The sequence below is a fragment of the Heteronotia binoei genome, chromosome 19 (genome assembly GCF_032191835.1).
Source record: "Heteronotia binoei isolate CCM8104 ecotype False Entrance Well chromosome 19, APGP_CSIRO_Hbin_v1, whole genome shotgun sequence".
NCBI classification, from domain to species: domain Eukaryota; kingdom Metazoa; phylum Chordata; class Lepidosauria; order Squamata; family Gekkonidae; genus Heteronotia; species Heteronotia binoei.
This window is the reverse complement of record NC_083241.1, coordinates 13,860,224-13,878,062: the sequence shown is the minus strand read 5'-3', so window position 1 is coordinate 13,878,062 and position 17,839 is coordinate 13,860,224. Positions and strand designations below refer to the sequence as shown.

Genomic DNA, 17,839 nt, shown 5'->3' with positions numbered 1-17,839 from the left:
TAGATTCAAAGAGGGTGCCTATCCAGTAGCTACAAGCCATAGTGACTGAGGGGAACTTAATGCTCTGAATCCCAAAGCCAAAAGGCAACATATGGGGAAGGCCCTGTTGCTGGCCGTCTGGGTAGGGTTGCCAATCCCCAGGCGGGGGCAGGGGATCTCCCGGTTTGGAGGCCCTCCTCCACTTCATAAGAACATAAGAGAAGCCATGTTAGATCAGGCCAATGGCCCATCCAGTCCAACACTCTGTGTCACACAGCGGCCAAATATATATACATACACACACACACACACACTGTGGCTAATAGCCACTGATGGACCTCTGCTCCATATTTTTATCTAACCCCCTCTTGAAGGTGGCCATGCTTGTGGCCGCCACCACCTCCTGTGGCAGTGAATTCCACATGTTAATCACCCTTTGGGTGAAGAAGTACTTCCTTTTATCCATTTTAACCTGGCTGCTCAGCAATTTCATCGAATGCCCACGAGTTCTTGTATTGTAAGAAAGGGAGAAAAGGACTTCTTTCTCTACTTTCTCCATCCCATGCATTATCTTATAAACCTCTATCATGTCACCCCTCAGTCGACGTTTCTCCAAGCTAAAGAGCCCTAAGCGTTTCAACCTTTCTTCATAGGGAAGGTGTTCCAGCCCTTTAATCATTCTAGTTGCCCTTTTCTGAACTTTCTCCAACGTTATAATATCCTTTTTGAGGTGCGGCGACCAGAACTGCACACAGTACTCCAAATGAGACCGCACCATCGATTTATACAGGGGCATTATGATACTGGCTGATTTGTTTTCAATTCCCTTCCTAATAATTCCCAGCATGGCGTTGGCCTTTGTTATTGCAAACGCACACTGTCTTGACATTTTCAGTGAATTATCTACCACGACCCCAAGATCTCTCTCATGGTCAGTCTCTGCCAGTTCACACCCTATCGACTTGTATTTGTAGCTGGGATTCTTGGCCCCAATGTGCATTACTTTGTACTTGGCCATATTGAACCGCATCTGCCACGTTGACGCCCACTCACCCAGCCTCAACAGATCCCTTTGGAGTTCCTCACAATCCTCTCTGGTTCTCACCACCCTGAACAATTTAGTGTCATCCGCAAATTTGGCCACTTCACTGCTCACTCCCAACTCTAAATCATTTATGAACAAGTTAAAGAGCATGGGACCCAGTACCGAGCCCTGCGGCACCCCACTGCTTACCGTCCTCCACTGCGAAGACTGCCCATTTATACTCACTCTCTGCTTCCTATTACTCAGCCAGTTTTTGATCCACAAGAGGACCTGTCCTTTTACTCCATGACTCTCAAGCTTTCTAAGGAGCCTTTGATGAGGAACTTTATCAAAAGCTTTCTGGAAGTCAAGGTAAACAACATCTATCGGGTCTCCTTTGTCCACATGTTTGTTCACCCCCTCAAAGAAATGTAACAGGTTAGTGAGGCAAGATCTTCCCCTACAGAACCCATGCTGAGTCTTCCTCAATAACCCGTGTTCATCAATGTGCCTACTCATTCTGTCCTTGATAATGGTTTCTACCAACTTTCCCGGTATTGAAGTCAGACTGACTGGCCTGTAATTTCCCGGATCTCCTCTGGAACCCTTTTTAAAGATGGGGGTGACATTTGCTACCTTCCAGTCCTCAGGAACAGAGGCAGATTTCAATGAAAGATTACAGATTTTTGTTAGAAGATCCACAAGTTCAACTTTGAGTTCTTTCAAAACTCTCGGATGTATGCCATCCGGACCCGGTGACTTATTAGTTTTTAATTTGTCTATTAGTTGTAGGACCTCCTCTTTTGTCACCTCAATCTGACTCAGGTCTTTCAACACCCCTTCCAATATTAGTGGTTCTGGGGCAGGCAAATACTTCTCAACTGCCACGGTGAAGACAGAGGCAAAAAATGCATTCAGCTTCTCAGCCATTTCCCCATCCTCCTTCAGTAATCCTTTTACCCCATGGTCATCCAAGGGCCCCACTGCTTCCCTGGCTGGTTTCCTACTTCTAATATATTTGAAGAAATTTTTATTGTTGGTCTTTATGTCTTTTGCAATATGCTCCTCATAGTCCCTTTTTGCCTGCCTGATCACAGTCTTGCATTTGATTTGCCACTGCCTGTGTTCCCTTTTATTAATCTCACTTGGACTGGTTTTCCACCGCTTAAAGGAGTCCTTCTTACCTTTTACAGCTTCCATTACTTTGTTTGTTAACCATGCTGGCCTCTTCTTATACCTGTTTGTGCCTTTCCTAACTTGTGGTATGTATTTTATCTGAGCTTCTAACTTCAGGGTTAGCAGAAAGCGGGGGTGGGTGGGAAATGTCATGGAGTGGGGTGACATGATAGAGGTTTACAAGATAATGCATGGGATGGAGAAAGTAGAGAAAGAAGTACTTTTCTCCCTTTCTCACAATACAAGAACTCATGGGCATTCGATGAAATTGCTGAGCAGACAGGTTAAAATGGATAAAAGGAAGTACTTCTTCACCCAAAGGGTGATTAACATGTGGAATTCACTGCCACAGGAGGTGGTGGCAGCCACAAGCATAGCCACCTTCAAGAGGGGGTTAGATAAAAATATGGAGCAGAGGTCCATCAGTGGTTATTAGCCACAGTGTGTATATGTGTGTGTGTGTGTATATATAATTTTTTTTTGGCCACTGTGTGACACAGAGTGTTGGACTGGATGGGCCATTGGCCTGATCTAACATGGCTTCTCTTATGTCCTTATTTCTGCTGGGCACTCCATTATACCCTATAGAGACGAGTTCCCATAGAGTGGAGAATCAATCAGTGGGTATCTGGGGCTTGGGGGCAATGTTCACTCTAAGCTGCAGAGTCTTATGAGCAAAAATTCTACTTTTGTGAGCTACTGGTATTAACGTTGTGAGCTACTGGCCTTAAAGTCGCAAGCTCCTGCATAAATTAGTGTGCTCTGGGGCCATTTTCCCTGAGCTAAGACAAAAATGTGTGAGCTGGAGGCTAAAAATCTGTGAGCTAGCTCACAGCAACTCAACTTAGAAGGAACACTGCGTATGGGGGCTGTTTTTTGAGGTAGAAGCACCAATTTTTCAGCATAGCATCTGCTGCCTCTCCTCAAAACATTCCCCAAGTTTCAAAAAGATTGGATCAAGAGGTCTTTCAAAAAGACCCCCAAAGAAGGTGCGCCTATCCTTAATTATTTCTAAATGGTGGGAAGGCATTTAAAAGGCATGTGGTCCCTTTTAAATATAATGGCCAAAACTCCCTTTGGAGTCCAGTCATGCTTGTCACACCCTTGCTCCTGGCTCCACCCCCAAAGCATCGTGGCTCCACCCCCAAAGTCCCCAGATATTTCTTGAGTTGAACTTGGCAACCCTGCCTCCAGAGGAACTGGCTGGCCACTGTGTGAGAAAAGATACTGGACTTTTTGGATCATTGATCTGATGCAGCAGGGCTCTTTTATGTTCTTATGGTCTGGGAGGCTCAGGTTCGAATCCCCAGTCTTTCACGGGAGTGAGTCACACACACTCTCCGCCTAATCTACCCTACAAGATGGTTGTGAGACAAAAGCAAAAGGAGGGAGAGCAATATGGTAAACTGCTCTGGGCCCATTGGGGAGAAAAGCAAAGCGACGTACACATTTCGAAGCAGTTAAAAAGCAGCACAGAGGATTGCAGTCCCCGTTCAGGAAGAGAGGGTGCCCTTTGTATGCTTGGTGGTTTTCCACTGAATTCTTTTTTTTTTTTAACCTATTTCCAGGCTGGTTTATAGAAGGTGGTTTTTGTAGGGGTGGGGGGGAGGTAGACACAAAAAGACTTTGCAGCTTTTAATATAAATATAAAAACATTGCCTCTTGGCACCAGCGTTGTAGACAGAGACACTGTGCATTTGTATGAAAACAAAATCCAATATTACCCCCCCCCTCTCCATTTGCTGAAGGGAACCCGGCGCAGGGCTCCTGTGTATTTACGAAGGGCTGGTTTTATTTATTTAACTTATTGAACTGGAGTTAGCAAAGTTGCAGCAGCCAACAGGCTCTGTCTGTCTCAGTTGCTTTTTTTTTTTTTTTCAAATACATATTAAAGGGAATCTAGGAATTAGTTGTGGGGGGCAGGGCAGGGTGGGCTGCTGGTTTTTAATGAGCCCAGGATGTCTAGGAGGGCTTCCCCTTTAGTACCACTCCCAGTCACAGCCCCTCCACCCTCCAATTGTGCCTTTGTCCCCCCCCCCTCCACCGCTTTCTGGAGAGCGCTTTTTCATGCTTCCTCCATTTTCAAGCTGGGAAAGAGAGAAGGCAAAAGAAGAAGGGGACGGCAAAAGATGAGATGGCTGGACAGCGTTACTGATGTAACTAACACGAATTTGAGCAGACTTCGGAGGATGGTGGAAGACAGGAGGGCCTGGTGTGACTTGGTCCATGGGGTCGCAAAGAGTCGGACTCGACTGTGTGACTGAACAACAACAAACCATGCCAGCAGCTCTCAAAGGAGCAAGGAAAAATCACTGCCAGACTGACACCTTGGAGGTGGTTTTCTTGGGTATAGTGCAGGGGTGGCCAAACTGTGGCTCAAGAGCCATGTGTGGCTCTTTCACACATATTGTGTGGCTCTAGAAGCCCCCAGCCCCTATGAAAGTATTTGTCTCTTTAAATCACTTCTCCAAGCCAAACTAGCTGGCAGCTTGGAGAATGCATTTTAAATTAAAGTTGCTTTCTTTCCACCTCTTCTCCACCATCTATTTGCCTTCCTTCCTCCCTCCCTCCGTCCTTCTTTCTTTGCGGCTCTCAGTCAAACATCTGACATTCATGTCTTGCAGCTCTTAAACATTTTATGTTTGTTCTATGTGGCTTTTACATTAAGCAAGTTTGGCTAGAATCTGGGAGTGCTGGGTTCAAATCCCGCACTCTATGGAAGCTTGCTGAGCAATGAAGGTCTTCAAGTGAACTTCCTGCTTAATTACACGTTACATTTCCTTCAGCTCCCAGCAATCAGACACGTGTGGCCCATTCCATGTACAGAACTCAATTCCCAGGCACAAAGGGGGGGGGGGCAATTTGGATTGAGACCATGAGAGAGGGAACATTACCTCCTGCAGTATCATTGTTCCATCCTGAAGGGGGGGTGTGTGGAGGGACATGCTAGGCACATAAATTCCTCCAATGGAGCAAATAGTACCCACCCATCAAGGTCATTTCAGGTCAGACAAATGGCTTAGCAGAGGGAAGTTTAAGCTTCCCACGTCACAATCTCGATCCAAAACGGGAGCCCGTGTGTTTGAGTTCTGAGCACGCCACTTAAAATTGAAGAAAGGAATTCAGTTAGGTTTTTTTTCTATTTGATATTCTGGAGGTTTGTAAGAATCATGGTGAAGAGAGGGAGTTTGGGTGCCTCAGTTTTTTCCTTCCAGGATTCTCTAAGCTCTCAGATGCTTCCAATTTCTCCTGCACATGTGCCCCCCCCGCCCTTATTACTAACAGCTAGCCCCATGGCGCAGAGTGGTAAAGCTGCAGTTCTGCGGTCCTAAGCTCTGCTCACGACCTGAGTTCGATCCCAGCAGAAGCTGGGTTCAGGTAGCCAGCTCCAGGTTGATTCAGCCTTCCATCCTTCTGAGGTCGGTAAAAGGAGTACCCAGCTTGCTGGGGGAAGAGTGTAGAAGACTGGGGAAGGCAATGGCAAACCACTCCGTAAAAAAGACTGCCATGAAAATGTCGTGATGCGACGTCACCCTAGAGTCAAAAACAACTGGTGCTTGCACAGGGGACTACCTTTACCTTTACTTTTAGCTGTTCTCAGCATTCAGCCCCTGCCAGCAGATGTTTTGTCTTCATTGGGATTTTTTTTTTAAAAAAAATTGTATTCTTTGATTAATCTACAAAGTTGTACTTTTCAGTATAACTGAAGAATTCTTTTAAGTATGTTGAGGCCCAGGCTTTGCATGTAAGTGACTTGGTCACTCATATAAGGACCAACCCGTTTACTATTAAATAATAGTAAAACAGAAGTCACATTTGAAGATGTACAAAATCTATTACACTATAAATTTCCATGAGTTCACGAGAATAAACAGTGGCCTTTAAGGCTGCACTTTAAGGTTGGATTTCTGTTTTATTTTATAGCAACAGATTAATGTGTTCAAGAGGGAATTCCAGCTTCAAGAGAAGATTGGATAAACGTATGGAACAGAGGTCCATCAGTGGCTATTAGCCACCGCGTATTGTTGGAACTGTCTGGGGCAAGTCATGCTCTGTATTCTTGGTGCTTGGCGGGGGGGAGAGCTTCTAGTGTCCTGGCCCCACTGATGGACCTCCTGATGGCACCTGGTTTTTCTGGCCACTGTGTGACACAGAGAGTTGGACTGGATGGGCCATTGGCCTGTGTGACGGAACCGGCCCGATTCTGCCTTCAGACCTGGTCCCGTCAACTCCCTATTGAGTCGCCAACTCCTGGAGGGAGCTATTTCTCCTCCTGCCACTTGGGCTCGCTGCCACCACCTGCTCAGTCTAGGGGTTCAGATTGAGAGGAACAGGACTCCCAATCCCCCTCTCCAGCTATGAGGCCAGGCCTCAAGGCCCTCTGCCACCCAGTACTTGGGTATCACAGAGACCACAGCACTTCTTCGGGGAACCCCTGGAGGATTGGCACCTTATCCAACTGCATGCCTTCCCCCTTCCCCGGGGCCCCCTTCTTAAAGCAGCGTGGTCTAAGGCGGTTGGGGATCTATGCTTTGAAGAAGAAGATGATATTGGATTTATATCCCACCCTATAGTCTGAATCTCAGAGTGGTCACAATCTCCTTTATCTCCATCCCCCACAACAAGCACCCTGTGAGGTGGGTGGGGCTGAGAGAGCTCCGACAGAAACTGCCCTTTCAAGGACAACTCCTAGGAGAGCTATGGCTGACCCAAGGCCATTCCAGCAGGTGCAAGTGGAAGAGTGGGGAATCAAACCCGGTTCTCCCAGATAAGAGTCCGCACATTTAACCACTACACCAAACTGGCTTTGGAGGGTGGATTCTGTGGCATTGTGCCCCGCTGAAATCCCTGTCCTCCTCAGCCTCCATCCTCAAATCTCCTGGAGTTTCTCAACCTGGATCTAACATATCTATGCCTGTGGCTATCACTCCAGCAAATTCCACATTTTAATCACTCTCTGTGTAAAGGAGTATTTCCTTTTGTCCATCCTGCGCCTACCACCCCTCAGCTTCTCTGGATGCCCTCAAGTCCTAGTATGTTGGGGAGGGGGGAAAAGTTCTCAACATTCTCCTTGCATAATTTTATAAGCCTCTATCTTGTCCCTCCATAGTTGCCTCTTTTCTAAACTGAAAAGTCCCAGACTCTTCAGCCTTTCCTCAATAGGAATGGTGCTCCAACCCCCTAATCACGTTGGTGTCAATGCTGTTAGCTAGCAGCATTGGAATACAGAAAGGCTTTACCCAGAAGGCTCTTTGCTTGAACCAAAGTACAGTACAGATTTGACCAAGGTTTTACAGAGACTTGACAGTTGGTGGCCCTCTTCTGTACTTCTTAAGAGTTCTGTGATATCCTTTTTGAGAAAGTGAGGAGAAATGCACACGGTATTTCAAATCTCACACCTCAGATCTGTCCAGAGACACTGTAAGATTGAGTGTCTTATTTTCAGTTCCTTTCCTCATAATCCCCAACACAGTACTTGGATGGGAGACCTCTAAGGAAGTCCCAGGTTACCACATAGATGCTGGCAATGGCAAACCACCTCTGTTCGGCTCCGAGTCATCTAATTTCCAGATCTGTCTGAATCTCTTGATTTGATTTGGAATTGTTTGTTTTGAAAATGGGAGCTGGGTTCCCTGCTCCTAGATCGTTTCCTTTTTCCAGGCTCGATTTCAACTTCTTTTGGCAAAGTCTGGAAGCTTGAGGAAAATATAAGAATATATTATTATGATCTAAAGACATCATAGGATTTGGGAGCACTGATTGGCTGAGTTCCATGGCTTGCCATTGAAACTGGCTGAATTAGTCGACAACTCTGGGTTGAGAAATTTCTGGAGCTTTGGGGGTGGAGACTTGAGGAGGATGGGGTTTAGGTGGCGGCGGACCTCCATGGGCTGGGTGTAATGCCATAAAGCAGGGGTGGCCAAACTTGCTTAACACAAGAGCCACAAAGAATATATGTCGGATGTTTGAGAGCTGCAAGGGAGGGAGGGAGGGAGGAAAATAGATGGAAGAGAGTGCAGAGGGAGGTAGAAAGAAAGCAACTTTAAATGCATTCTCCAAGCTGCCTGATAGGGTGGTGGGGGCTTGAAGAGCCACACAATATGTGTGGAAGAGCCACATGTGGCTTCTGAGTCACAGTTTGGCCAACCCTGCCCTCCAAGCAGCCACCTTCTATGGGGGAACTGATCTCTGCAGTCTGGAGATCATTTGTAATTCCAGAGACCTCCCGGTCCCACCCCAAGGATGGCCACTCTAGCTGCTGAATTACGTTGTGCCAATGGATCTTGCTTTACCATTGGCTGGCCTGCTCTGATCCTACAGAGGCACAGCACGGGCGGAAGAGCCTAACGTCGGAGAAGGCCACACGAGAAGACTTTGACAGGGGAAGGGAAACGGGGAAAAAAAGAGAATGTTGCGAAGTGCCAAGAATTGCAGACAGTAAGGAAGGCCAGGCATTTAAGGGAACTTGAACTCACTCGGGTGTTTCCTTTCTCCAGGGAAGCATTTGAAGTGGTTTCTTCTCACTCTTAAACTGTGTGGTTCGCAAGTTTCCTTGAGCTGCTTGCGTCACACGGTGTACCTTCTCAGCTTTGAATCGAAACATTCATGAGGGAGAAAATGACCGTAATAAATGTGTGTTTCAAGATAGTGTTCAGGGCTGGGCGGAGGGGGAAAACCATTCAGGAATATTTGAAACAGGCCTCAGCAAAAAAGAAAAAAGTATACTGTTGCATTAACACCGTCTCTGTGTTAATGCCATTCAAGAAATCAGAACAAATGAACAACCTAAAAAAGTTTTGAGTCCAGCGGCACTTTGAAGACCAACAAAGTTTAATTGTGGGTAGAAGCTTTTGTGGACATGCACATTTCTGTGAGTGTCTTCCTATCCTACAACAAATCACATGTTATGTCCTGCCCTTACTGCAAAATGCTCAGAGCACAATATACAAGCAGTCGCATTTGTCCTTCGCAACAACCCTGTGAGGCTGGTTAGGCTGACAGAAAAAGAACTGGGTGACTGATATGAAGACTGTCTCAGGACAGACAAAAGGAAATGAGTGATTAAAACAGGATTTAGAGATAGCAATAGGGACAAATGGCTTTTAAAATGGGAGAGATCCATGGAGAACAGGTCAATCTAATAGTGGCTACTAGTCAAGATGACTAAAGGAAAGCTCTACATTCCAAGGCAGTAAGTTTTTGAATCCCAGAGCCAGGAGGCAACATTAGGGGAAGGCCTGGGCTGGCTTCCATGCCCTGCTGTTGGCCCTCCAAGGTTAATTGGCCGGCTGCTGTGTGAGACAGGATGCTGGGCTAGATGGACCCTCACTGGTCTGTTCTAAGCAGGGTTCTTTTTGAGTCCTTATAGTCTTATGTTTTCTCTTCTGCTTTTACAGTTTTGTTTTCTACCTTTATAACCCACGTTCAGCCTTGTCTGTGGTCTGTCATTCAGTATACTATGTCATGTTTGCATTGTTTTCTAATTTTGTCACCCTATTGCCTCTTCGTCAGGCATCTTATGCTGCCTGAATGCACCATTTTGTATATTTTGTGATCTGCCTTCCATCTCAGTGGCTTTAGCACCAAAAATGTCTTTTTCTATATAATTTAATCACAACGGAGGAGAGAATCTTTCTGTAAATATTTTGCAGAGGGAACGACTCCCTGACAAGGAGAAGGAGCAGACTGTGAAGGTGTATGGCAAAACTATCTCTTCTGAAAGGCCCAATCCACTCAAGTGAGAGATAAACCCCAGCACCTAATTCAGCCCCACAGTCTATACATTTACTTATTTATTCAGCTTATATTCTGCCCTCCCCGCTGAAGCAGGACTCAGGGTGGTTTACGCTCCATAAAAGTCATACAACACTCCAGTATTGATATAAACCACAAACATAAAAAGATATAAAAATGCAGAATATATAAAAACCTAAAACAATATCAGGTGCTATTTTGATCTTAGAATAGTAATATGTTAACACGATGATAACAGCAGATAGCTGCCAGTTCACTCCATGTCGAATTTTGTTGTTTGGCTATTACTACTGGATGTTCTATCAGGAGAAGGTCCTAACGTCGCAGTTGTGCGTTTGAGGTGGGCCAAACAGTTCCATGTCTGTTGTTATGGGCCAGATGGCTCAATGTCTGTTGTTGTCAACTGATCTTTGCCTGGTGGAAAAGCACTGTTTTGCAGGCCCTGCAGAATACATAACCCCATCCGTCAGGTTCCAGACAAGTCGTATATTTTTAGCAGAACTTCCTTTTCCAAGGAAAAGGTTGTCTCCTGAGTCCCAACAAGGCTCCCTACAACCCCCCCCCTCCCAAGTCCATTTACAACCAGCTCTGGGTCAAGAGAGGGTGAACGTGCCTTCCCCCCTATGGCCCCTGGGTTCTTGGAAATCCATCCCCTCTGGCCAGAGAAACATTTCCCCTGCCTTTTCTCCATCCCTGGACATTTGCTGCTGACCTTTGTTTAGGTCTGAGGCCAGTCGCATTTCTATCAGGAGAGCAGTCTCATGCAAAATGCCACTTTTAATGAACGTAGAGTTGGAACAGAAGAGCTCCCAGATGGAGAAAATAGCTGTAATCATCTCCAATTAGCAGTCTGAGGAATAACGCTGAATTCGACCTGGGCAGTGTTGAAGGGTAACCCTCTGACACTGTCAATGCTGAGTGCAAGACAGCCCATGGCCAGTCTTTACCCGTGTGTATGTGCTCCCTGTTATGACAAATACTTTAGGAAAAGTGGAAGGGGGGGGGTTGCTGGGGAAAAGGGTTAACTCTTGTCCCTTGCTGAAGGCCTCCAGTCCAATCCATCCATCTCCCCTATAGCTGTCGATAGAAAAGAGATGTTTGAGAATCTTCCATACATCACGTCTCCTCTTCATAACCACATGCTTAGACAGAACTTAATTGTTCAGCAATACCCCATGGGCTGTATCAGTTCAATCAACGGATGGAATGCAAAAATATACCCCTACAATTAGAAATCTAGCATGTCAGAGGGAAAGCTATGATCTCCTTGACAAGCTAGTCTTCTGCAAAAAGGGAGTGCTTTTGTACACAGGCAGCAGGCCTTTCAAGCAGCAGTCAGAAGAGAAGATGATACTGGATTTATTTAAAAAAAAAAAAAGGTAGTCCCCAGTCTAAGCACCAGTCATTTCAGACTCTGGGGTGACGTTGCTTTCACAACGTTTTCACAACAGACTTTTTATGGGGTGGTTTGCCATTGCCTTCCCCAGTCATCTACACTTTCCCCCTAGCAAGCTGGGGACTCATTTTACCAACTTCGGAAGGATGGAAGGCTGAGTCAACCTGGAGCCGGCTACCTGAACCCAGCTTCCGCTGGGATGGAACTCAGGTCGTGAGCAGAGCTTAGGACTGCAGTACTGCAGCTTTACCACTCTGCGCCACGAGACCCTATACTCTAATCTCAGAGTCTCAGAGCAGCTTGCAATCTCCTTTACCTCCCCGCCTCCCCACACAACAGACACCCTATGAGGTGGGTGGGACTGAGAGAGCTCTCCCAGAAGCTGCCCTTTCAAGGACAACTCTGCGAGAGCTATGGCTGACCCAAGGCCATTCCAGCAGCTGCAAGTGGAGGAGTGGGGAATCAAACCGGTTCTCCCAGATAAGAGTCTGCGTACTTAACCGCTACACCAAATCACCCAGCCGCATTTTTAGCACCTCACTGAGAAGCAGACTGTTGCATATGCCTTACAAAACTTCTGTTCTTGTGCTAGCTGCATTGCTTAATTTGATTCTGCAGTGTGTTCCACGGAGATCTTGTTTCAGATTTGACCTGGATTTACCTCAAAATGACTACGCCACGCAAAGAAAAGCACATTGTATGTATCTTTGCACCAACTACGTGCCTAAAATAGAAGGGCAGCACTTATTTACTGATTTTACTTCCTTTATATCTTTCTTCCCAATGGGTACCCAAAGCGGTTTTTCCCTAGCTGTCCTCTCCTCCATTTTATCTTCACAACTCTGTGAGGTTGATTAGACTGAGACAGCTTATGAATGGCTCAAGGTCACCCAACAAATTTCTGTGGCACAGCAGCGATATGAAATGGGATTTTCAGGCCCTAGTCCAGGGATGGCCAAACTGGCTTAAGAGCCACATAGAATAAACGTCAGATGTTTGAGAGCCACAAGACAGGAAGGAACTTTAACTTTAAATGCATTCTCCAAGCTGCCATCTGACTTGGCTTGGTGACTAGATTTAAAGAGAGAAATGCCTTCTCAAAGTCAGCTGATGGGGTGGTGGGGGCTTTGAGAGCCACACAATAAGTGTGCATTTTGGCCGCCCTTGCCCTACTCCAACACTCTAGCCACAGCGCAGAGCAGAGCAGCAGCAGAAGAACTCGGGCAAGGGAGAGCCCAACCACCCAGCCAGCTCTTGGCAGCAGAGTTCTGTATGTCTCCTGGCAGTGACACCTGGTGTAACGAGACCTCCTCCTCTCTACTATTCACTTGTTTCTGTCCTCTCTCTGTCATCCCTCTAAAAGAAACTGTGGATTCCTAAGATTATACTCTTAATTACATCCCATTTCCTACTATTTATTGACTTTTTAAGCAGTTGCCATCAGGGCCAGTAAGGTTGAAATCCCAGGTTGTGTTTCCTCAGAACCAGGGCTTTTTCTGTAGCAGGAATCCCTTTGCATATTAGGCCCCAGATGTAACCAATCCTCCTTGAATTTACTGAGCTCTTAGTACAGGGCCTACTGTAAGCTCTTGGAGGACTGGCTACATCAGGGGTGCGGGGCCTAATATGCAAAGGGATTCCTGCTACAAAAGAAGCCCTGCTCAGAAGAATAAGTAGGCCTAACTTCTGAGAACACGCAAACCAAATTGTACTGCAGAAGGGCTGAAGGAACAAGGATGCTGTCATGGTACAGTGCAGGGGTGGCCAAATGTTTGAGAGCCACAAGACGTGAACATCAGATGGTTGTGAGCAGGAAGGAAGGAAGGAAGGAAGGAAGGAAGGAAGGAAGGAAGGAAGGAGAACAAATAGATCGGGAGAGGGAGGGAGATATGGAAATAAAGTAACTTTAAATGCATTCTTCAAACCATCAGCTGACTTGGTTTGGAGAAGTGATTTAAAGAGACAAATGTCTTCTCCAAGCCGGCCAACAGTATAGTGGGGGCTTTGAGAGCCACACAATATGTGTGAAAGAGCCACAGTTTGATCACCCCTGCTATAGTGGCAAGTGTGGCTGTGATGTTTGGCTTCTCTTACGTTCTTATGTCTGGGGCAGTGATGCTCTGTATTCTTGGTGCTTGGGGCGGGACACAGTGGGAGGGCTTCTAGTGTCCTGGCCCCACTGGTGGACCTCCTGATGGCATTTGGTTTTTTTGGCCACTGTGTGACATGGAGTGTTGGACTGGATGGGCCACTGGCCTGATCCAACATGGCTTCTCTTATGTTCTTAAGTGATACAGAGTGTTGGACTGGATGGGCCACTGGCCTGATCCAACAGGGCTTCTCTTATGTTCTTCTGTGACACAGAGTGTTGGACTGGATGGGCCACTGGCCTGATCCAACAGGGCTTCTCTTATGTTCTTCTGTGACAAAGAGTGTTGGACTGGATGGGCCACTGGCCTGATCCAACATGGCTTCTCTTATGTTCTTCTGTGACACAGAGTGTTGGACTGGATGGGCCATTGGCCTGATCCAACATGGCCTCTCTTATGTTCTTCTGTGACACAGAGTGTTGGACTGGATGGGCCACTGGCCTGATCCAACATGGCTTCTCTGATGTTCTTCTGTGACACAGAGTGTTGGACTGGATGGGCCACTGGCCTGATCCAACATGGCCTCTCTTATGTTCTTCTGTGACACAGAGTGTTGGACTGGATGGGCCACTGGCCTGATCCAACATGGCTTCTCTTATGTTCTTCTGTGACACAGAGTGTTGGACGGGATGGGCCATTGGCCTGATCCAACATAGCTTCTCTTATGTTCTTATGTGACACAGAGTGTTGGACTGGATGGGCCATTGGCCTGATCCAACATGGCTTCTCGTATATTCTTATGTGACACAGAGTGTTGGACTGGATGGGCCACTGGCCTGATCCAACATGGCTTCTCTGATGTTCTTATGTTAAGCCATTCATTCTCTCCCCTTCAAGTCATTCTACTCTACAGGGCTGTTGAGAGGATAAAACTGGGGGGGGGGGAGAGACTCTACCTCACAGAATTGTTGTGCAGGGAAAACGGAAGAGCAAAGATCAATGAAGCTCACCTGGATAACATCAGGTCACACTCTAGAGCAGCCTAAAAGGTAAAGGTACCTACCTCAATTACAGCAGAGGTAGGTACAGCGGTAAAACCTAATAAAAGCAATCGCTGTGATTTGTAGTTCATTCAAAATGCAAATTATCCTTACCTAACACGTGGATAACAGAAAAATCTAACCACTGACAATACTGCTACAGGATCACATCATCAGTTGTGAGATTCTTCTGTCACTCACATGTCTGGCGAGGGCTATTTGCATTTTTATGAACTTTAGAAAACACAGCAGCCACAAATCCCGGCGATCGCTTGCGATTAAGCGCAGCCTACCCGGTAGGGTTGTCGTGAGAACCAAACGCTTCTGTCCTCCTGAGCGAGCTGGAAGCAAAAACAGGATATATATATATAATTTCCATATATATATATATATATATATATATAATTTCCAACCCCGCACACTGATAGGACTCTTGCAAGCCGCGGCCCGAAGCACGCGAGCCTCTTTCCCGCCGGGCTGGGCTTGCTTCCTCGCCCGGGCTTTGCTCTCGAGGTCGGCTGGCAGTTGCAGGGCACGTCGGGCTGGGGCTGGAGCAGGGCGGTGGCAGGGGGGCCAGTTTGGCTTGGGGAGCGCGGGAGGCCACGCGGGGCCCCAGCTTTGGCGCAGCCAGGCAAGGGCGGCCGAGGGAGGGAAGGCAGGCAGGCAGGCAAGAGGGAGGTCGGGCCCTCGCCTCCCGCCCCGCCTCCGAGGCGGCCTTAAAAGGCGCGGCTCCCCCCACCGGCCGGCAAAGGCAGGCGGGCGCCTGGCTGCGAGTGGTTGCCGGCGGCCGGAGGGAGTGCGCGCTTTTGCTGCTGCTGTTGCCGCCGCCGGGGGCTCCTGCGCGCCGCCTTCCTTCCTTCCTTCCCACCCTCTTTCTTTCCCTCCCTTCGGTGCGCCCAGCCCAGGCGCCCCCGGCCATGCGCGCCTTCGGGGCCGGCCTGAGCCTGCTGGCGGCGCTGGCGGCTTGCCTGGCCGTTCGCCCGCGGGCCGTCTACACCAACCACTGGGCCGTGCGGGTGCAGGGGGGGCCCGGCGAGGCGGACCGGCTGGCCGCCACCTACGGCTACCTGAACCTGGGACAGGTGAGAGCGAGGCGGGGGGGGGGGCTTCTTATCCCACCTGGGGAAAGACTTTGGCGGGAGGGGGGCGGAGGCGGGTCGTCCCCCCTTTCCAGCGTCGCGGAGGCATGCCCCCGAAGAGGAACTTTCTGGCACGCTTTGGCACAAAGTTCTCTGCGCGCTCCCCCGCGAGATGTAATTGGGGCCGATCCGGATTAAAGATCGGGGTGGGGGGAGAGATCCTTGTGGACAAATTGCGGGTGATTATGGGTTTTTTTTTTGGAGGGGTGGGGTGGGGATAGGCTGCTGCAAGACCGGCGGGGGGGGGGTGTCTCCGAGCGTGGCGAGGAACCGCGGGAACTCAGCGCTGAGCGCGCCCTCCTTGCGCAGGCTTCGAGCCGTCGGGGTCCGTGGGTTCCTCGAGGGCTTGAGACCCGAGCAGCTCGCTCCGCATGGGACTGCGGCGCGGCGGACGAGCGATCCGGCGCTCCAGGGCAAGGTGGCATGCCGGGCGGCTGGCGCTTGGAGGTGGCCGTCGAATCCAATTCGGCGCGCCAATCCTTGCCCCGCGAGAAGGAATCCAGCCGGAGCGAAGCAGATCCAGCGGGGGAAATGTTCAGCGCGTGCCTATCTCCGCGTACCTGGGGCTGGATCAGTGCCCTGAGCGCTGAATGGTGGCGGGAATCGTGCGAAGCGGGCCTGCAGTTCCGCAAGGCGGCTGTAAATAGAGTTTCTTAGATTTAGAAGAGAGTAATGGTGCTTAGGGCTGCTTCCCGGATTTCTCAAAGGGATCTGAAGGCATCTTAACCAAGCAGTTTGCTTCAGACTCAGCGTGCTAGAGTGCAGGATTCTACACGATGCTCCTGTTAATTTTGCCATTTTTGAAATATCTCCGAGGGAGCTGAATGTGAATGCTGTGAATTTTTCCTAAAATAATACAAAGAAGATGATATTGGATTTATATCCTGCCCTCCACTCCGAAGAGTTTCAGAGCGGCTCACAATCTCCTATGTCTTCCTCCCCCACAACAGACGCCCTGTGAGGTGGGTGGGGCTGAGAGAGCTCTCACAGCAGCTGCCCTTTCAAGGACAACCTCTGCAAGAGCTATGGCTGACCCAAGGCCATCCCCAGCAGGTGCAAGTGGAGGAGTGGAGAATCAAACCCGGTTCTCCCAGATAAGAGTCCGCACACTTCACACTACATCAAACTGGCTCTCAAAGGAAGATGGTTGTCTGAGTCTTTGCAGGAATACTATTTATTTTTCATCTATGCCCTGCCTTTCTTCCCAACCGGAACACAAAGCGGCTCCCACCATTCTCTCCCGCGTTGTATCTTCTCAAGAACCCTTTGAAGTAGGTCAGGCTGAGACCAGAGTGACTGGCCCAAGATCTCCATGGTAGAGCGGGGATTTGAACCTGGGGCTCCTGCTCTGACTGCTATACCATGCTGGTGCTTGAAGTTTGTATGTCAGATCTTCAGCGGTGCAGGTGGCAAAAGAAGGCGGGGATGAGCAGCTAGATGTGAGCTTTTGACATGATCGGTCTGTCTACAGCAGTACTTTCTAGCTGGGAAGTAGCCCCTCCCCATTTCCAGCCTTTTGAAAATGGCTTGGAAAGCCTTTTCAGAAGTTGGAGGTCCCTGGGAAGGAGTTTGGCACCTTGTGCCTGCATATTCCTCCAGCAATCCTGGAGGGCGCAAAGTTCTTTTGGAGCAGGAAGTTTAGAACTGTGGCCCGGGTCTCTTTGCTTGGTGAAAAAAAACCCTTATCTCTTTGGTCTGCGTTCTGTTATTCCTCCAATGATCCCCTCCCCACCCCAAAAATCTGTAATTAAATCTGTGACTCTCTTGGCTCTGCTTTTTGTGGGTTTACAGCCTCTCTTAAATCTCATACATGCCCTGCTGCTCCAATTAACTTTCAGCACCTCTTCAACTTTTGCGTTAATGGTCTCATCCAAACGGTTGTAGCTGAGACCAGAAAGAAGTGGATGGGCCCGAAAGATAATAATTAGTTAGCTAAATCAAGACAGAAAATATCTGCGGAGGACTTCAAGGGGAACCGCCGAATGGAAATTAATCAATATTTAATTTTTTTTTTTTTACTCAGTAAACCACCCTTAACAATTTAATACCATTTATTAAGCTGTTTATATAGTTTATCCCTGACAGCTCTATATACAAGATGGATTGAGTTTTATGTGGGTGGTTTTTAAGGAGGGGGGAGACGGGGAAAAGACCTCCAGTGCAATCCTAAACTGAGTTTTACCCTTCAGTGGACTTCAAAGTGAGTAACTCCACTTAGGTTTGCAATGTTAAAAGATCAC

General features: G+C 48.1%; 2 protein-coding genes across 2 annotated transcripts in view; one reads left to right on the top strand and one right to left on the bottom strand.

Annotated features, from left to right (window-relative positions):
* PLEKHO2 (pleckstrin homology domain containing O2) overlaps window positions 1-15,379 on the bottom strand; it is a 130,590-nt gene extending 115,211 nt beyond the window's left edge. The window contains exon 1 of the mRNA XM_060260373.1: window positions 14,874-15,379. Coding sequence (XP_060116356.1) covers window positions 14,874-15,379 — 506 coding nt within the window. The remainder of the gene's footprint in view (window positions 1-14,873) is intronic.
* PCSK6 (proprotein convertase subtilisin/kexin type 6) overlaps window positions 15,366-17,839 on the top strand; it is a 183,010-nt gene continuing 180,536 nt past the window's right edge. The window contains exon 1 of the mRNA XM_060259949.1: window positions 15,366-15,542. Coding sequence (XP_060115932.1) covers window positions 15,378-15,542 — 165 coding nt within the window. The 5' untranslated portion in view covers window positions 15,366-15,377. The remainder of the gene's footprint in view (window positions 15,543-17,839) is intronic.